The 21,024-nt window shown below is 39.0% G+C and overlaps 1 protein-coding gene across 1 annotated transcript in view; it reads right to left on the bottom strand.

Moving 5' to 3' along the window:
• Window positions 1-17,290, bottom strand: part of nrxn2b (neurexin 2b) — a 437,176-nt gene extending 419,886 nt beyond the window's left edge. Inside the window, exon 1 of the mRNA XM_028428850.1 lies at window positions 16,390-17,290. Coding sequence (XP_028284651.1) covers window positions 16,390-17,101 — 712 coding nt within the window. The 5' untranslated portion in view covers window positions 17,102-17,290. The remainder of the gene's footprint in view (window positions 1-16,389) is intronic.
• Window positions 17,291-21,024: the final 3,734 nt, after the last annotated feature.

Here is a 21,024-nt window from a genome sequence, read left to right as displayed (position 1 = left end):
CAAGCCAGGTTTCACACAGGTTAGAAAGGTGAGGGGTTGAAACTGCACACGAGTGCTGTTGATGTGACTTTGAAGCAAATCCATACAGTGCTATTCATATCACTCTTTTTTTCTGGTGCTAATTCGTGTCAAATATGAACTGCTCAATCTGAAGGTCAACAACAGACATTATACCAACAAATTGATTAAAAGGACACATTTTCCAATCTTATGAATAGAACTTCTATCATTTATCTTTCACGATCTACTTTTGCTCATCTTTATTGAACCAGGTGTAGAGGAAGTCAGTTTGATAAACTTGCATTTGTTGAAAATATATAGTTCCATTTCTTAACCAGCAGGTAATAATGGGTCTTATGAATGAATGAAGGTATGAGGCCGCAATAAAAACACCTCTTAGTTACTATATCATTATGTCACATAGACACACACACACATAATAGAATGCTGTATGCCTAAACATTCAGGGAACACAAGGATTACACACGTATGCTACAGATACACATAAAGTAAACCTACGCTGTGTAAAACAGACCTGGGGATCTACCTCAGTCTCCTTCAAAGGTCACCTGCCAATAATGTGCAATTAAGTCTCAGACATGCGCACGCTCTGTGTTATTATTTTTTGGTTCCACACCACCACTGTTTATTGTAATTTCATTAGCTCAATCTCTGTTATTCTAATTACACAGACATCTTTTTGAGCAAATAAAAGTTAATGAGCTTTTATGAAAATGGCTTGACATGACCTTTTTATTTATTCATTTAAGCCCTCCACCTCCACTCTTCCTACTCTTGCATATGTGAAATTACACTATGGAGGGTGTATGATATTGCAGCAAGCAAGGCTCTCATACAGTATATACACACACTCCAAAACTTTTTTTTTTAATCAACATCAACAACTCTTTCCCTCCCCTCCCTTTTTTCCATAGATCATTTAGCCTTGTCATCCATAAATCTGCAAAATGCCCTTTTCAAGCTGCTCATAAACACCCTCATAGATCTCCAAAAATGCCACCACTTGGAAGAAAGTGCTGTTGATGGGAGTGATCCCATACCGGTTCAGTTCCCTAAAGTCCAGAAGTGATGAATGAGAGAATGAATGTACATTACAGCTTCCAAGGCAAAGGTCATGGATTTTGGGTGGAGGTGTCGAAGTGAACTAGCAATCTGGTGTTCAACATGGTAAACACAAATTATATTTACAGGTAGAAAATAAAAATACGGTGTGTACAAGTCTCTTTTTAGATCACTTTTGCACAAGGGGTAATCTATGTCATCCAAGCATAACAAGGCCAATTCTTCAATACCTAATAATAAGATGAGAAATGGTTTGTATGCTGTTTATGAGCACTTATTATTGTAAGCTACACAAGTAGGATTTACTGCAGGGCTGTGACACTGGTTTTTCTAAGTCTGCACAATTACATCAGTGGACAATACAGCAAAAGGAACTAAGCACAATCTGGGTCACTAACCTAATATTAAACAAACTACAAAAGTCTCAACACAACATTAAAAGAATGTTTTGATGGTAAAAAAGCTTTATTCAGCAAATTATTTTTAAAAAGAAGAACACTGCTATACAACCTCTCTCTTGACTCTCAGACTGTACACTAAATGGCACTATCACAATTATTGTGTGTTCTATTAGGCAACCCTGTGGTTTATTAGCCAGTTCTTTGCTAGAAAGAGGTCTATTAGCTTATTGCCTTTAATATCAGAATAATAAGGGGTGAGGTGGGCGACGGCAGCTGCTGTGGGCCACTGTTCTCAATTCTAAGAGAGCTGAAAATCCAATATTGCTAGGAAGATAGATGTTGACGAGAAAAGATAGATCTTAACTTGCAAGCCATTACAAAGTCTATTGTTTTTCAATGCTGATGTAAATTACCCCGAGCAGCTTCAAGAGCCATTCTGCATTCAATAATTCATGTTTGTTGCTAAGGAAATCAAGCAATAATACTTTTATGAGCACAACACTTCCCTAAAACAATACTCATGCTTCCATAATCAAGACAAACACAGATGCATAAACATATAACATATAAAGGAAAAATCAGTGCCATCATCACAAAGGTTAAAATATTAGCATAAGGAATAATATTCTGCCTTGTTTGTTGGGTTTTTTTGTAAATAGGGAGTTATTAGGAACATATGCAACAATAGTCAGGACTGTGGTTTGCCATTATATTATACTTGCTAAGCTTGTCAGTAGGGATGCACCGAAATGAAAATTCTTGGCCGAAACCAAAACATGAAAATAAGGAATCCAAGGCCAAAAACCGAAAACTGAAACAGAGAAAAAAAACGTATTGTGCCAATTATTAGTACCATTGCATTAATGGCTCTGCTGTGTACTAACCTCACTAAAATCAAGGCATTGCAAATGCATAACTTATTATCAATGTTTCAAAGAATAAAGCAATTTAAAATATGTATTTATCACATTCAAACAATGCACAACATAAAATAAAATAACTTAGTTTGACCACACTCATGTGTACATTATGTGTACATCTTATTTAAATAAAGGGCCAGTGCATAAATAAACGTTTTGTCAAATTAAAAAAATGTCCAGGATAAAAATAAATCTGATATAGTAAATCAGAACACAATAGCCTGTCTATGATTTTTGAGGCACTCTGCAGGATCTGACTGAACACATCAGAGGGCGCGCTGTGTGCTTCCCTGTCTCCAAGCGGTTCTACCCATCCACGCGGCCTGGATCATGTCTCGTGCGCGCTGCTTTATTCCCACAAGTGTTCCCACATAATGTTCTTTATAACGCAGGTCAATACCGTCGCGATCAAGTGCAGAGAATCCGAGTAGATCTCGATGCGTGCTGACGGACTACGAGTGTACTTTTCAATGTTTTCACTCTGCAGTCCATCTCAACCTCTTTGCTTAGAAGACGCTTTAGTGCTGCGTTAGAATAACGTCTGCTGCAGATGCATCAGAGGAGCGGATCTCTTTAGTTAGCTGCTCAAATGGGGCAAGAAAAGACACCGCAGACATGCTGGGGCATCCAGACAAGCCCGTGCTGGAGCGTCATCACAACAACATCCTGTTTCGGACGAGTTGTTTCGGTGAAAAAAGTTTCGGTGGCCAAACATTTGGTGCATCCCTACTTGTTAGTCACAAGTCAAAGCTATCATCATGTCATCATTTTTAGAAATCATTCAATGCACTTTAGCAGTCTTGTATCTGGCCTTTTTACCTTCATCATGTGTCATGTGATATAGTCTTCTATATTCCACTTCCAGCAAACTAGAGGTAGTTTTGTTGGAACATATCAGAAAATAGTGTGGCATTGTTCTGTCCCTAACCCTGCCACGGTGAACCAAACTAATGGAATAAATGCTCCAGAGTTCAGACACAACTTTAAAGAAGCTTTGTATGAATGATTCACCTCCATGACCAAAGTAATCCTTACACACAGAAAAACCATAGCACAAACTTTAAACCAATGTTTTCTCGGTTAACATCAACCACATAAAAAAAATATCTCCTATAACAACCTGTAGCAGCTGAGTGAAAATAGTTTTTACACTAAATGTGTTTTAACATGTTGAGGGATCTGTGGCAGTACTGTAGGCTACCCAAGAATGGGAGAACAGCTCTTGCAATACAAATACAGGACCTCCATTTCTGCCTGAGATTTATGCATTACTGTCCTGAACGAGCCCCTGACCTCATCTCTAGCCCTTCACTGTCGCCCCACTGGACTTGCTTTCATTGGACTAAAAAATTCAGCATTCCCTTATATGGATGTGGCAACAGGAACATAGTGTAGCTTTTCTCTGTCCCTCAGTGAAAACAGTATGCACTGAACCATTGGGGTGAGGAATACGAAACGGTGGTAGTGGCTCTGGCAGTACACCAAGCCAAAGTTTCAGCATTGTTCATGAAACTGTAAGTGAAAATGGCAAGGGACTTAATGTGCTGTTAATAAGACAGTGTGCGGGTGTGTATGTGAGTGAGAAGGTCAGTGAGTCACCATATACAAAAGCAGAACGTAATTATAAGTGGGATGTCAGTGATGCAATAATTGTACTTCTACAAGGAATAGTCAGAAAACCTTCAGGCGTATATCAAGGTCAACATTGGTCCAAATAGGTACAGACTGCTAAGAACAAGAGTCACCAAAATAATACCAACAAATGCTGACACAGATGTACACACAGTGTATACTTTTGTAAATCAGATTTTTTTTTCCAGGTTTACACACAAATTTGGAAATGGGTGGGTGAGCAAGCAGAAAGGGACATCTTAATATCCAAAATTGAACCTGGTCCTAAATGTCCAAGTACAATACATGCAGCATACTACCACCTGCCTTAGAATAAGCTAAGAAGAATTACATCTGATATGACAGCTTGAACTAAAGGCAGGCCTTGCGGGATACCTAGTACTGGCACCTATGCTCTCCTCTCTCACCCTTCTAAACTCTCTATGATAGAAGTGTTGGGCAGCTCAATGAGCTACTGATGTGTCACAGACGAATCACTGCAGTAAAGGTTTACTGGACTTGAGGCATACTGCCAGAATCCTAAGAACAAATGAAAGGCTTTCAAAGAGACAGAACAGAGGGGAGTATCCTATATTTCCCATCTTCCCTTGTAGCCACTTTCTAAAAAGCTTGATCACTCATGCATACAGGTCAGACAGAGTCAAGAGTGAAATGCATTTTTCAAAAACTAAAGCCCTCAATGGGGTGTTACAATTTACTCTTTGTTTCCAACTAGTAAGATTTTGATTTTGTTTTCACTTTCACTTTCGGACAATTAGGATTATATTATTTCCTTTTAGGGTGGCATCTGTCTAAGATGCGAGTGATATAACAGCTGGGCTCTCAGTTTGGCACTTAGTGCTGGCTTTAGTCAGTGGCAATATGTGAAAGCAAAAAGACAATGGCCCCGGCTATGGAAAAAACAACGTGTAGCACCAGATACTGCACATGATTACATCAAGGCAACACAAGGCAGGACTTGGCAGTTCTTTAACGGTTTTCAGAGATGTATCTTTTTTGCTCAAATGTTAAAATCTCATGATATCAGGTATACTATACAATGGTACTATTGTACTTTAATTGTATTTAATGTGACTTGAAACCTCTGTCAAAAATTTTTTTTCCAGGATTAATAAAGTTTAATCTATCTTATCTTATCTCATCTTATCTTATCTTATCTTAACTTAGGTAATACTTTAGGTAATGTGTGGTTACTGAATTCAGTTACTTTGATTGTTATTTCTTCTTGCAGTTCCAAAAAGTATTAATAACAATAAGCACTATCAGCAAAGACTGATTAATAAAATAACAATCACCCCTGCTGCCAACAAGCCTGCTGGGCTATAAATCCTGCCTGTCCTGCCCACATATACACAAGCAAACTGATACACCCGTACTAGGTTTTGTCCAGCACAGGGGGAGCAACAGTGTGCGGTCAGCAATACCTGCAGCATTTCATGCCAGGTCTCCCAATGCAACAGAGGAGACCAGACTGTTATTTCCACATCGGTGGTATTCTACCTGCTCACTGGCCTGCTCCCGTCCCTGCTGCTTGCCACCTGTGCAGTATGACAACACACCCAGCACTGCACACATCACACAAAACCAGGCCATATCACAGTAGTTAACTGGCTGGAGATAGAAAAATCTATCTCTGCATAGACATATCTGTCCCTGTCTTTGCATGCATAAAGTATAAGCCTATATTTAAAATTGTATAATAAATATGTCACAGTGGTAAAAATTCACCACAGTCAAACATTGACACCCCAGTGGGAGAGGATAAAGGGATAATACCAGGTTGATCGTTCATTACTAGCTATGTGGGTGTCTTGTAGCCATGCAAGTATCATAGGGAAAAACATATTTTTGTTCCAATATTGCCGGTTCACTTTAATATTCTTTTCCTTTCACAAGGGCCAAAATTGGCTCTTTGTCATTATCAGCTTCAATAAGCATGGAATTAATCCTTATTTACTTATCTGCTCATATTTTATAAAATCAATCATGAAGCTATTTGAGATTCTTGGATTACGGTTAAGTCTTCGAAAATAATGGGACAAAACAATGCATATGGTGATTGTGTAGTCCATATAAGTTGAGATAACAAAGAACAGATAGATGATAGAATCTGAGTTCCAGTGGGAGGCAGACTGTAGACACAGTTCTGAGTCACTGTAATCTCTGTGCCCTAAACACCTCCAGTGGCAATAAAAAGCCATAGAAGAAAAGAGAAACTCGTTGGTCATACAGTACAACACTGAGACATCCTAAATGGCTGTAGTATAAATGTTGGAAGCATTATATGGATTACAGCATCCGCTTCAATCAATCTACTATTTGATGGGAGCTTTATTTAATGATGCTGGATCATGGACGTAAAAGCGAAGATAAGGGGCCTTCTTTTTAGAATAAGCTGTATCTCATAAGATGTTTTTTAAGTTCAATAAAAAATGATGGGGCTCAGATTTATTGATTTTCAATTACATACTTAAGCAACCGTCACTCGTGGTGACTGCTCTTAGGTGACTGTAAAATTTCTGCCTATGGGAGCTCTCACAGCAGAGGTAATGAAAATATATGTAGGCTGGCTCCTCTGCAAAAGTGTAGCTGGTATTATCGTCTCAAAATGAAAAGGGAGAGGTGAACTGTCTCCATGTAATAGAGCTGATGTGGTAAAGTCTCGAAAAGGTCAATGCATCTTCTAGAGTTAAACCATGGAGAACAGCTTCAGTGACAATAAGGTAACAGCAGTTTTTAGGCTTGATCAGACATGTGAGCAGCAGAACAATATTCGCTTGGGCCTGTGAGCTCCTTTATTCTTTCACTTTACACTCTTGCTCCATTATTTGTATTCCCTTTTTTTACCTACAATGTCTCATTTTTACAATATTTTACAAATGATATTGGTGACTTTGTGTGACTTTGTGACTATGGCGGACTTAAATCAAATCAAGGGTAAACAACAAGCATGAGGGTAAGGCATTATGTATATTGTAACTCAATAAAAATGATGGCTTAGTGGAATACGGAAACAACAGCTGGCAGAGAAAATGGGACTATAATCTGTGTTCATTGTATAAACTTGGCATGAATCCCTAGTATAACAAGATTAACCCTACTTTCACATGAACTGTGTTTTCAGCATTTAGAGGAAAATTGTGTAGTTCAGAACAACCAGGATGACCCCCAACCCAATTCAACGCTGGTTTGAGTAGCACTGGCAAAAAGTCTACACATTGAACAGAGACAAAGATAAAAGGTGACCACTGTTACCAGTATATACTACCCCTGGCATCTATTTACAATTAGTATACTATATGTCCCTTTCAGGCTTTGATAGTCAAAAAGCTCTTTAATGAAAAGACTATGAGTCAATATTTACCTTCCTTGCTTGGCTTGTGAGCAGTGGTGCCAGAGGATGTGTGTCAATGTGTTTTTGTGTTTATGAAAATGTGTAAGTAAGTTATTTTGCCGAGAAAGATGCCTGTTAATATATGTGGTGCTATGTTGTGATGACGGTTTTAAAATGGAAAGACTGAATAATTACAAAAATGTTTTCAATGTGTTTTCTTGCATATTATTGACACTGTCAAAACTGACAACTGTCATTTGTGTGTGAGACAACACTGGTAATGCCAGTGAGGGGACAGGGGAGAAAAGGTGAAACAATGTCAAACACACCAAGAGACAGTGTCATTACAGCCCTCTTTGTTTTCTCTTTCTTTGTGTATTTCCATACCATCTGTCAACCTACCTAAGACACAGAGAAGCCATGCTGAAGGGCTGAGCACAAACTGAGACCCACATATTGTACACGCCCTGGTTACAATTTCTATGCATTCCCACAGAAACAATATGACAATGTGCTGCCCTCCCAGTACTCAGTGTGACTCTCAAGCTGTTCCATTTTTCCTGACAAATATCACCCTGAGCAGTCTGTCAGAGGCACAAGCCCATTCTTATGGTATTTGATGATATTGTCACTGCCACTGCCACGTTGCATGCAGGATGTTGGCGCAGCCATTCTTTAAATAAACTTAAAGTGCCGGAATAACATGATGAAGGAAACATACAACACCAGGTTCACTTTGACCTGCGCACACACACGTTGCAGCAGTGGTCATTTATTAAGAATTGCACACCGGTGTGTGACCACGCCCACTTCCAAACACTAGGTCACTGGGTCAATTAAGAGAACACAATGACATAGCTCAACACAGGATCTCTGTCCACCAATTAGCCAAATCCGCTTTTATATGTCCAGGCTGTTATTATAGAGGAAAAAGTCGGTCAAGAAAGTGTTAGATCTCAAATGATCTTTATTAAGCCTACTTCTTTAATTGCAAAATGTGCTTAATTCAAATCAAAGTTCTTTAAAATTAAATATATAAGGCATAAATTTATTCTCTTTGTTGTGAAGTCTCACTCAGCAGTGAGGCAGTAGAGCCCTGATGAGCAACAAGCACAAACAGCATGCAACTTGAGTGATGGCATTACAGCAGCAGGCACATCGGCAATCAGACCTCATTTCCGAGCAATTTGATGTCGCCGGCGCTGTATTAACTCCATAGGTGGTCCTGTCTGTTTGGAGGCTAAATTAATAAATGAATGTCATTGAACTAGCCCAGTTCACAGGAGATCTATAAAGTAATAATGAATGCTGTGCAAAAAATCACCAGTAAGGGTACCTTACTTTAGGTAGTCTCAAAAGACAAATGTTGTGATCAATGCTTCTATTTTACATGCAGGAATGTAGTTACAGGTTATTTTGGCTGGGTCTGTGAACAAAGGTGTATTCAATACAGGTGTATTTATAGTCACAGACCCAGCCTGGGCTAAGGGACATTATGGGATGAATCAGAGCCCTCTGCACTCCACATATCAATATTGTCATATTATAGTAGCAGGGGTCTTTGGCTGTTAAAGCAGCAGGATTACAGTGCTCTTTTGAAGCTCAGCTGGCAGGTGTTTGATTGAAGTGGAAGGAATTCCAGGAAAGAGGGAGCCACTAAGCTGTGTTGAAGGCAATGTCAATGAAGCTTTGCTTCCTTCAATCCTTCATGCGTTCATACCTTTTTGTCAACCATTGTTTCCTGACCTCCCTTATATATGTTGTTTTTGAATGAATGCACAAGTTGTCAGGGGGGGGGGAGGGCCACAGGGGGATAACCTGATACATGATACTGGTGCAAGGAAAACCATCTGGCTACAATCCTTTCATCAATCCTTTCTCATGCAGCAGGAGCATCTCTCTCTCTCTCTCTCTCTTTGTCTATTTCTATACCTGTTAACATGCAATGAAACAGAAAATTCATGTATTTCTAGATATAGCCACTCAAAGAACTTTGATTCTGTAGTCACAGACTACAACATTCCTCAAGGTTTCACAAATAGCAAGATGATTTTAAGGTTGACTGTACAGCCTATAGGACAAACTGTCCTGGTGACTGCAGACCTTGCTAGGTTTCCTTTCTGCTAATTAACAGAGTACACAAATAGTCAGGAGACCTTAAAGCTTGAAAAAAAACTCCACCTTAATTGCATGAAGTCTTAAAACCAAGCACTCAAAAATCCATGCATATAAAATTTTTAAGCCATAAATGGGAATACATTATAACAATACTGGATAGCCCAGGCAGTAAAACAACTTATTGATTTCTTTGTTGTTGCATTAGAAAATCTGTCTCATGCACCCCTTCACTATTTTGTCAGGCCTGCAGCGATGTCTGTTTGCTGTAACAAGTAATAATCATATGTTTGTATGCCAATTGCATTATTTTGGTTAGCTTTTTTGAATGCAGTTAGCAAAAATGGCTTTTAAACAGGTAATCTTTTTTGTTTTTGGGACAATTTCTGTTCTACAGTTTAATAATAATAGGGGTTTATTGCAAGGGACATTTGACATGAATATGTAAACCACATCTCCTGCTTAATTTTTACTTGTGGAGTGACAGCAGGGGGAGAAAGCAAACCTCAATGGTAGATCACTGTACTAATCACACTGGCAGGGACTTTCTAACCACCACTCACTTGAGAAATGGGTCCTGAAGAATGTAGGTTGGAATCATCAGATTGACACTCACCTGATTGCACCCACCCCACTTAGATCCTATACTGTCACTGTACCCAAATATACAAGTCAAAACAATCATGTTTTCAGTGTGCTTTTAACACCACCAGATCCTTTGAGTCAGACAACTTAAACTCATATTTTAATCCAGTAATGCTTGCTTTTTGCATCACTATGGAGAAGCAATCTGCATAAAAGTATTCATATTCTGCAAAAAATGGAAGGAATTTAGGGATTAGAGACTTAAGGAAGTCTCTCATCTGGAGCAATTGTACCAGATTCTTTTTTTAACCACACCAAAGACTAATTTAACACTGGATCAGAATCAGTTATTGCAGGAAGATTAATATATGGTCTCCCTCTCCTCACAAAGCCAATGTAAAACATATAAGAGCATGGAGGCAGACTGGTAAGAGTGAGGCAGAGATAAGCAGCATCCTTAGAAGTATAAGGAACTTAAATAACATTGTGAACCCATGCCTAAATAATGGGATTTAACTTTATGTCTGTTTGAGGAAGCTGGGATTCAAATGATGAATGGGGGTTCAGGAGCCTGTGTCCCCTGAACTTGTGAGTGCTAAGCCAGCAAAACAGCACTACAAGGGTAAGGAATGACAGCTACATTACAAACACAAGCAGCACAAACAATTTAAAGAAACAAAAAAAATCTTGGCAATCAGTTCCTGAAGCTTTATTCTGTGTAGTTGGTGAAGGCAAAAAAGACATTGCTTGGATTCAGTAGGCTCTGTTGTCACAGCTAGACATATTGCTGATAAGGTTATCTATGCAACCTCTTCAGGCAGCCTTACAGGGTACAGCCCCCTCATTAGCTCTATATTTATTTATGTATACAGGACAAGTTAATTGGGAGTTCAATTATCAGGCAGTGAGTACCCCCCTTCTCAACCACACATTCAGCCCTGGTTCACCTCACCTCCTCCCTTTTCGGTTGCCACTGGCGCAATTATTACCATGATGTATGACTCTCCTTGGTATCCTCTGCTCTTTGTCACAGCCCTGTTCTGTCTCTGTCCAACCCCGACTATAACAACTAAAATTCAAAGTCCGTACAGACAACTCAATTCAAATCCTAAAATCGAAGAAGGATTACATAACCCAGCCTGCATCTTGCGATGTGTGTTATCAGGTCCTGTTTATGGGAAAATTGCTTTCTAGTGTTAATGTAGCCTTTACATCTGAAATGTTACAATCATGACTGTTGCGGTCTTAAGAGGGGTACTCTTACTGTTCATGAATTACAACAGCTGATAAAGCCGATTACTCTGACGTGGTCAACAGCATCTGTTCATGCAAACAGCACTAAAACATCTCTACAGGCAATAAAAAGGATGGTGTGTGTTTGCTCTGGACGCTTTGACTCCCTAAACATAGCTCTGTTTTCCCCTCCCTCAATCTGCAGCTGCAGGCTCGCCTGAGGTCACAGTCTCTTGCACTAAGTTGGGGGCTACCTTCCTGATTTGTAGGGTCCATGCCAGTTAACTGTGGGGCTCCTACGGGACCTGTGTTTCTGCTTTATTCTGCCATATATAATACAAACTGATGATGAAAGTGAACAGGAAACTAGTGAGCAGTAATGAGCTAAGCAGCTGTTTTTGAACACATCTCCATTTGGAGCTGCCAAGTGAAATACTGCATCAACCTTTCTCTGCGAAATGGTAATAGTCTGGGTATATTGTGCTGCTAAAGAAAAAAACAGATATGTAATGTCTCAATCTTCCTTCTAAAGACAATTTTTGTTATTGTGATATTTCTGCTATTGGTAAATCATTTGGTCATTTCTTCAAATTCTGCTATTATACATACAATACAGACATTTGCAAACCAATACAGTGAAATTGTGCCATATATCAATACATTCTGAATAAACTCTCTGAAGTCCAGTTGCCCCAACAACGAAATCCCATGACACTATGGCATATTGAATTTGTTACCAGTTTTAACATTTGGTGCATTTATCCTTTCTAACAGTTTAGGTCAATCGGGTTACCTGCAAAAGGTTTTGGGACACAAAAAATAAATAACTCGACAAATGCCTGAGAGTCTGTTCACCGTTTGCTGAGTAAATTAATGTATTAATATCACAGCAGTGATTTTCACTAAGTCATTTAACCTCTAATTACCCTGACTTGAAAGCTCATAGCAGCCTTGCCCTGCACTGCAGTTTGGAGGTCAGTGAAAGAACAAAGCCTGGGTCAGCATCAATTATAAAAACAATGGCCTACAGAGGCACATAGCAGCTTTAATTACAATCCGTAATGGTAAAAGCCATGCCCATAACTATCACAAACTGAAAGCTAATAGGATGATTATAACAAGGAAGATGCACATAAGCTATACCTATACCTTTACCTATCTGCAAGTGAAGAGAAATACCTCTATCGTATTTTGGTGCACGATACAGCCTTTTCCCTCTGTCACAACAGTCAGCCAGCAAGTCAGGACGAGACAGAGAAGTTTTATTCACGTTAGCGAGCATTACACTGATTACAAAATGCAATAAAACCATCAACTGAAAACTGAAAAGCCAGCTAAGACAGCAACATTTTGAAAAGCAATATTTTTCCACTGTTCCCCTCCACCATCACTATGTATCTTTCATCACAACGTGGTGTTTGTGTTCACTGGTACAAACAAGTTAACATGAAATCTCTCTTGAAATTATAGCTCAGTTTGTCAAGTTTAAGAATGATTTTAAACTTCTATGCAGAGAAAGAGGTCTCCTGTTAACTGCAGGCTGTGAGCCTGCAACAGAGGGAGGAGATGACAGTGACGAACGGTTGTGATCTCTACTCTCTCTAAGCTTCTGTAGTTTCTTTTCATTTTTTATATTTTATTTACATTTTACTTATAATGTTAAGTCTTTATAGTAATTCTTCTAATTCTTCTAATTTATATCTGTAATGGCAAATAATCCAAGTTGTGTTCATTAGGCTTGTGCAAAATCGTATCGTGTGCAATTAATCGTCAGAAAAACTGTCACCGATTAATATTTGCCACTTATCGATTACGGCGATTAGTGCCTTGTCATGATGACGCATTTTTGTGTGAAACCTACTCTCACCATCACCCTCAAGCGCGCACATGTGAGCCCACAACAACAATATTGGTGGACGGCAGCGGTGTTCACTTAAATGATGCGGAGCAGCACGTTCCTTACAGAGGTTCAACGTCTGTCACCATAAACCGGAGCAAGAAGAAAGCCGAAGAAAGCGTGACAAGGCCACAACGCCGGCTACAGCTGTAGTATATAGTGCCGCGCACGCATACGCTTAGGTGTGAAGCGTGGAGCGTTGGTTGTTGCCATAGCAACTGGAATGAACTCCGACTGGAGAAGCTGCCTCCCGATCTTTATTTAGGGGACTCCACAGCAAGATAGGAAAACATTACAACAGCGAAGTCTCCTCCAGCAGATATTGGAAAGAATTCCACTCAGCCGAGAATCCGCAATACGTTTAGTCATTGTGCTGCTTACGACCAAACTAAGAGCTGGAAGAAAGTAAGGCAGGTTGATTTGCACAGACACACATTTAAATGTGGAATTGTCCGGTTTGGTTGTTTGTAATGTTTTTTTCTGCTGCTGCTCTACAGTCTGAGTGAAAACATGCACTAGTGTGTGACATATTCCAGTCACAGGTTCATTTACACAGACAGATTATTTTTTTTTTTAACTTTAATAATCACTGATGTGACTTTTCTAAACTTATTTGTCCTGTTTAATGTTAATGTTGATATGCACTGCTCTGTGACTTAAGATAAGAACATTTGAAGGACAAAGTTACTTTAAATGTTTGCTTCATTATTTGTCAGTATCAATTCAGAACAATGTGACGATTTAGAGTCAAAAACATGTAAGTGCAATTGTCATCAATTAATCGTCAAATGAATCGTTATCGCAGCAAAACCTCAAAAAGAAAATGTGCTTCCTTAACATAGCCTCTTTACCATAGAGCTAACACAGCAAGACATGGATTTATTTGTATGGACATCTAAAAGGTCTCAAAACCAACTGAAAGAAAGAGCAAAGACGTTTACACTCTCATCCTGTCAGATAAAAAGAATAAATACCCCTACACTGGCAGTCAGCCATAATGACCCAATTCAATGTCCTCACACCAAAGAACATCTGTGAAAATAAATTAACACTGAGCAAACGAATATCTCTATGTAGCCCACCTCCTCCTTTCTCTCCTCTTCAAATTTTACTATTGTTTTCTAACTAGTTTTAGACCTGTACTTCTTTACTGCTTAGCTCCATTTCCATTCTCTCCTTCATATCTTACTCCCTCTCTCCATTTCAAAAGGACAAATGTTTCCTGCAGTCACTGTAGCACTACATTGGTATTCTGCTCTCAATTTAGCCAAGAGCCAGGCAGCAGTATCTCCTTCCAGCAACCACACAGCAATCTGACACAGCACAGAGACAGAAAGAGAGAAAGGGCTTGAAGAATTAAAGGAACTGTGAAATATATAGAAAGAGAAATAGATAGATACATGTCTGATCAATGAAATGGTTTGCTGTTTTTCCTAAAATACAGTGTTTCCCCTAGGTGACTGTTTTTCAGTGGGCATGTCTATGTGTTTCTTTTAATAACAGCAGTCAATATAACAACTGAACAATTATTTGAACTGTACACTGAACTAAATGTCGGAACATTTTTTTTTTTACAAGAATTATATTTTTGTCAGATTTTCAGGTGGTTTATGCAACATTCTGACATATATACATGGCAAAAAGAAGAGATAAACACAAGCACTTTTTTATGTAAAAATTTAAACGTGTATATATATATGTATATATATGTATATGTATGTATATATATATATGTATATATATATATATATATATATATATATATACACGTTTAAACGCGTATATATATATATATATACATATATATATATACATATATATACATATATATATATATACATACATATACATATATATACATATATATATACACGTTTAAATTTTTACATAAAAAAAGTGCTTGTGTTTATCTCTTCTTTTTGCCATTGTCAAAGCTTATCTGTTAGTGCCACAAAAATAAAACACTTCGAACAATTAGCACATAACTGCTGGCAAATACTCATTCTACAATTACAGGTTATTGCATCACACAGGAAAATGCATGAGCTACTGAGTCTATTGATTATTCTGAAAGACCCAATGTAATATTTATAAGCTATGGTGATAATGTAAGGTGAAGGGCTTCCCCCCTGTTTTCCTTCCCATTACAAATGATCAAGACAGAGAAAGCAATTTCTGATGGCTGCATAGAGGATGAGAAAATTCACAAGGAAGGTGAGGCGATACAGATGGGATGAAAGAAAGACAGGAGGGAGATAAGTGCAGGAGGAGGAGAGGCAGGAGTAGGAAGTGCTGACAAGCGGGTAAAGGTGAAAGAGATAAGTGGAGAAAGGGAGTAAACTCAGGAGAGACACAGAGTGGGGAGAGGTGGAAAGCCCACATAGCCCTAAGAAGAGATGGTAGGAGCCGAGTGAAAGAAATGCTGCAGGACGAAGAGAAACAGAGAGATGGATGAATGTGAAGGAGAGGGGAAAAAAACAGATATGGAAATGGGAAGTGTCAGTGAAGGAGGGAGCCACAGGTTTAAAACAGAACAGAGTTTGACATGAGCTGACAGCACAGGAGCACATCCCAAGAGCAAATGAAGGCAAGAGCAGGGTGCATGCCAGAGACAATAGGCTTGGAAAGAAAGAAAGAAACAAGACAGAAAGAATAAAATTGAATGCATATGGAGAAAAATAGAAGGAATGATAGCTTATTGAAAAGCAGACTGCCTGTGCAATCTTGCATTTGAAATATTCAGCTGCTTTGATGTTAAATATTTTTTTTCACATGAATCCCAGTCACATTCAAAGTAGCACCTGTGCCATGTCTAAAACTATTGTCTGAGTTACATAATCCCAACAATGTGTTCTTCAACATCTGAAACTTTCAAACAAGAAGAAAAAAAATCTTCTTACAGTTTTGATTTTTTTAAACAGGATATATTTGCCTCAGAACACATATTTCTGGTGTGAAATTTGTCTAAAAACAAAAAACGCTGCCACGTAATAGGATAGAACTGCTGCAAAGTGACCAGACCCCAAACACATTGGCAACATATTAAAAATCATATCTCTTTCCATTTTTGACTAACCAAGCAAACGTTTTGCCAGATTAGCTTTATCATGCTAACAGCAATGTCACTGGCCTTTCCTAGAAGATGGCAAGAACAATGCAAAAGGGCAAAGCAAGATGATGCTTCCTTACCTTCTTTGCAGTACTTGCCCTTGAAGCGAGTGTGGGTGCAGTCACAGTGAACTTCTCCATTCTGAATAGAGCAAAACCCTCCATTGAAGCATGGGTTCTGTGTGGTGCAGAGATACTCCAAGTCACTCTGAATGCCCTGGCTATTCAACAGAGTTGGAGGCATCTCCCCAACCTTCAGATTCGAGATCAAGCCCTGGAAGGGTGGTTCATACTTCACTGTGCTGGATGTCAATGCAGAAAGGCGAACATCAGGTGGAATTCCACCCACAAACAGGTCGCTGACAACCGCCATTTCCTTCCTCTTAGACCTGACCTCAGCTACTTTTGTCTCCCCATCCACCATGAGCCGGGTTTCGCGAAGATTGCGAGTAAGCAAGACCATATGCCAGCGGTCATCATTCACCCGTGTTTCCATGTGCAATGTGGCTGGCTCAGCACAGTGGATAGCAAAGCGCAGCTGGAGGCGCCCACCAACAATCAATAGCTCCAAGAAGTCACAGTTGCCGCCATCATCCAGGTAGAGTACCAATGCTTTGCTGATGTTGGTCTTGAGACTGAAGCTCAGCTCACCTCCTGATCCAGCTTCCCAGCGCCCATAACGTGCCCACTGACCGGGTGCCCCACCAAATTCCAGCATCTTCACTGTAGTAAGCAGGCTGAAGAGGGCCAAGGGCCACAGGGGCCAACATAGGAATCTTAACTCCCTTGTCATGCTCAAAAGTTGACTGTTTACTCTTCTCTACTTGACGCCTTACAGTTCTAATGAACCACAGTGCTATGGCCTAGCCTCAGAGTGACTGTGGAATGTAAACAAGAAATACTGTACGCCACTGACTTGGATATAAAACTCAATAACTACAATATCCTCACAGCGGCCCCAATTTTCCTGACCAATCGACAATTTTCTTCCACTCTCTGATGCACTAATTCTTTTCCTTATCCAGACTCTCGCCTTCGTCTCTCCATCAGTTGGTGCCTCTGGGACTCAAGAATAGCAGAAGAAAAAAAAAGAGGGGGAATATGATAATTTCTACACAGCCGTTTTTCTTCAAACGCCTCTTGGTCTATCCTGGACCAAAAATAGAATGTTCGTTTCTAGAATCCAGATCTCTGTGCAATTTCCAGGAAATCTAAGCTGCTGCCAAAAGCTTGGGGGTAGATTGTGATCTGTCTTTAAGAGGAGTGCAACCAGAAAAAGTAAGGGAGGGAGCCGTGGAGTAGACGAGTATCAGTGCTTGCTGGTGCTTGCTGGATCATAGAATTCCTTCATCATAATCCCATTCTTTTCCCAAAATCTACGAGACAAAGATTCACGCAGGTATGGGTTCCATGATTATAGTGGCAGGTGGCAATCTGAAAAAAACAACAGAATAAAAAACACTATTACTGATTGTATACAACAATTTTTCAGCCCATTCCATTTCAATCATACAATAACCAAACAGGTGACACTTTGCAAATTAACTTAATCTTATTTTTTTTTTATTCACATGAAATCTGATTTCTTTCATATCTATATGCAGTGAAGAAAACATCAACCTTACATAATTTTTTTCAAGAACAGAGAAATACTTGATAAATCACACCCTTACACTGTGGCACACATTCACGATACGAACATGCATATGCAAACACACACATCATTAAATAAAATGTGATTCAGAGTGGGGGACAGCAGAGTCAATAGCTATCTGAATGGTTGGTCTTGACCCTAGGGCTTGACCTAATCCCTCACCATTAATTCTTGAGTGAGATTTAATTTCAATCACAGACAATTAAAGCAAGGCTAACCCTTACACATGCACCTTTGTGCTATCTTGCCTGGCTTAAAAGTGAACAGCAATGACAGGCATATAAGCAGCAGAGGGGAAGTACATTGAAAGAAGCTGCATAATCAAGAACTCAGAGAAGCTAGGGTTAACACCGATGGAAAAAGATTAGGGAAGACAGACAGAAAGGGCAGAAATGAATGATAATATCAATGTATTTTTTCTTTGGTTGATGTTTATATTGGCAAGCAAAAGAAAACTAATCATATCATACATATGTTGCTTGCTATTTAGAAAAGGTCACCCTCCTCTCAGGCCTGGGCATTGTATGATTTATAAAAATCTAAGCAAGATCTACATCATCCTATACGCTGCTTGTGTAAGTAAGTAAACTTTTTTTGGATCACAAAGTGCTTTACAAAGTAAAAGTAACATATTAAAATGAAATAAAAACAACACAATAAAACCCAGTCAACTAAAAGCTTGTCTGATTAAAAGTGTTTTCAGCTGCTGTTTAAAAGAATCAACAGAGTCACCCTGACTTGCTGACTGAGTCTATAGCAGAAAGTTCTTCTGTGTTGTATACTATGTAAATCCAGTTCTGACGTGTGTACATCCAGTACCATGAAGACACAACTGTATGTCAAACTAGGGTTGGGCGGTATCTAAATTTGCATACCGTCAAACGCCCTCCACACAAGGCATCAAATAAAATATGTTTAATATTTTATCCTTATATTTTATATAAGTACATTCCTTTTTTTATTATTGATGGTATTAAAAATAATACTGTCGCTACCTGTTGTTAAAATGTAACACAAAGTCTGATGAAAATGTCTTCAAAATCCAATATGCACAACATGCCTCTAGGGGTAAAAAAGGAAGCTGGTCTATTTTTTTATGTTGGTGTTTGACCAGAGGCCAATCTTGATCTTACAAATTCTTCGCCTGTTTGCACACACACTAACACATCCACATACTAATCACGCAAGATTACTACATGCCACCGAATGCTGTTACAGAAAAATCATCCAAGTCAAAATATTGTAGGTATGCACGCCAAGCAATACATATTGATATCTGGAACCTGGCACACTGCAATAAATTGTATTTTATAATATATACATGTAAAATGTTTACATATGAAAAAAGAATACCTAGACTAAAGCAATGTAACTGCACATAGAGAAGACTTCTCCCTAATACACACAGGTACATTACATTGTTTCCTATTTTGATTATTTTAACATCCTGGGACAAAACAATGTTTTGTAAACGAGCTGAGAGACCACACTTCATCAAGCAGCTATTTTTTTTTTTAATATTAATATGTCTGTGTGTTTTATATGTAAAGAGAATTTGAGTATTTCCAAGTCAAAGTGAGGGCCTATTAAATTATTTCTGTCTGGTCTGGGACTCCATCAGTACAGACAGAAGACACATTTTCTCTTCTTTTCACACTGCTGCATTTATGAAGGTTCCTATGTTGAATTTTAGTGTATCCTTCATGCATTCCGTTGCTATTTAATAGGGGATATTGGTGGGCTTGCCTGATGGTACTATTAAATCCCAAGGACACTGAGAAAACATAACAAGCCTCAAGAGATAACTAGAGCTCCAAGGATTTTGCTGTGTGCACTTGTGATTGATTTAGTTGCATGTGCAGCTGTCTGCATCCAGCAAAGCAACTGTCCTTGTGTAACAGCAAACTGTTCATCTGGGCTGTGTATGCTTATTATGAATTTGTGTGTATCATTAATCTGGCGTGTGTGATTATGTTTTGTGCCAGACCTCCCAACGTCTTCACTATAGCACTTAACAGCAGACGTTTTACCAATGACAATCCAGCTTTGGTTGTTTTCAATTAAAAAACAATGTTTATCGTAGAAAACGACAAATGACAGCTCTCTCCCTCACAATCCATGGCTAAATTGCAACAGTACTGGGCAACTTCACTGAAGGAGCAAAATGTACCCAGCAACAGACATCCTGAACTGACATCTGGTAGAAGCAGAGCTTTGCAACCCCTCAGGATAACTGCATGGTCATGTGAGCCACCACCGACCCATTTCCACACGTTATCCCAGGGGGAATGTTGGCACAATCTTGACAGAAACTCTGCTCCAACTGTATAAGAGTCATTGGCTACATCTACACTGCAATGCAAACTGTCCCATTTATTATTTTTATTGCCTTAGTTGAGACAAAGATGGCAATAAGTTGTTAGCTGATAATTAATTTGAGCCAGTTGTAATTATCCTGCCCACAGAATCTTTGCTAGGCCATCATTATCACAGAGCCAACAAGACAGTAACAAAATGAAGGTCTAGCTGGACTAATGCATTTAATGACCAAATATGTTCAAAATGGAAAAGGTGGGATGCTTTTATAATTCATACAACTGTCAATAAACATGGTTCTGATCTTATGTCCATTATATGTGCATGAAAGGGTGTGGGGGTATTTTGTGCAGGATGAAAAAAAATGTATTCAAGTTATATATATATATATACATATACATTTCCACCATGTTTTGGCATAAGTGTGTATGTTTTTTTTGTGTGTTTAATCCATCGCTTGCAGCGCTCCGCCTTGGCCCCAGGTCTTCATATTCCCCACAGACCAGACTACACCTGTTGTATGGAGCTGAGCCAGGCTTTTCATCTCCCTTCTTGTGCAAACATTCAGTTTTCCAATCGGGTTTTGGTCTGGTTGAAACTCTTCATTGCCCACCACTTTAAAACAGAGTTTACTGTTGTGCATTGCTTTTTTCTCTGAAGGGATAACACTTTATTTAGAATTATAAATATCAATATGAAGTGCTAGAAAAAACTGCTGCGGTATATAGAACATTTATAGCACATAA

This window comes from Parambassis ranga, chromosome 18, assembly GCF_900634625.1.
Source record: "Parambassis ranga chromosome 18, fParRan2.1, whole genome shotgun sequence".
NCBI lineage: Eukaryota > Metazoa > Chordata > Actinopteri > Ambassidae > Parambassis > Parambassis ranga.
The sequence above is the reverse complement of the archived record's forward strand: the minus strand, read 5'-3'. Positions and strand labels throughout refer to the sequence as shown.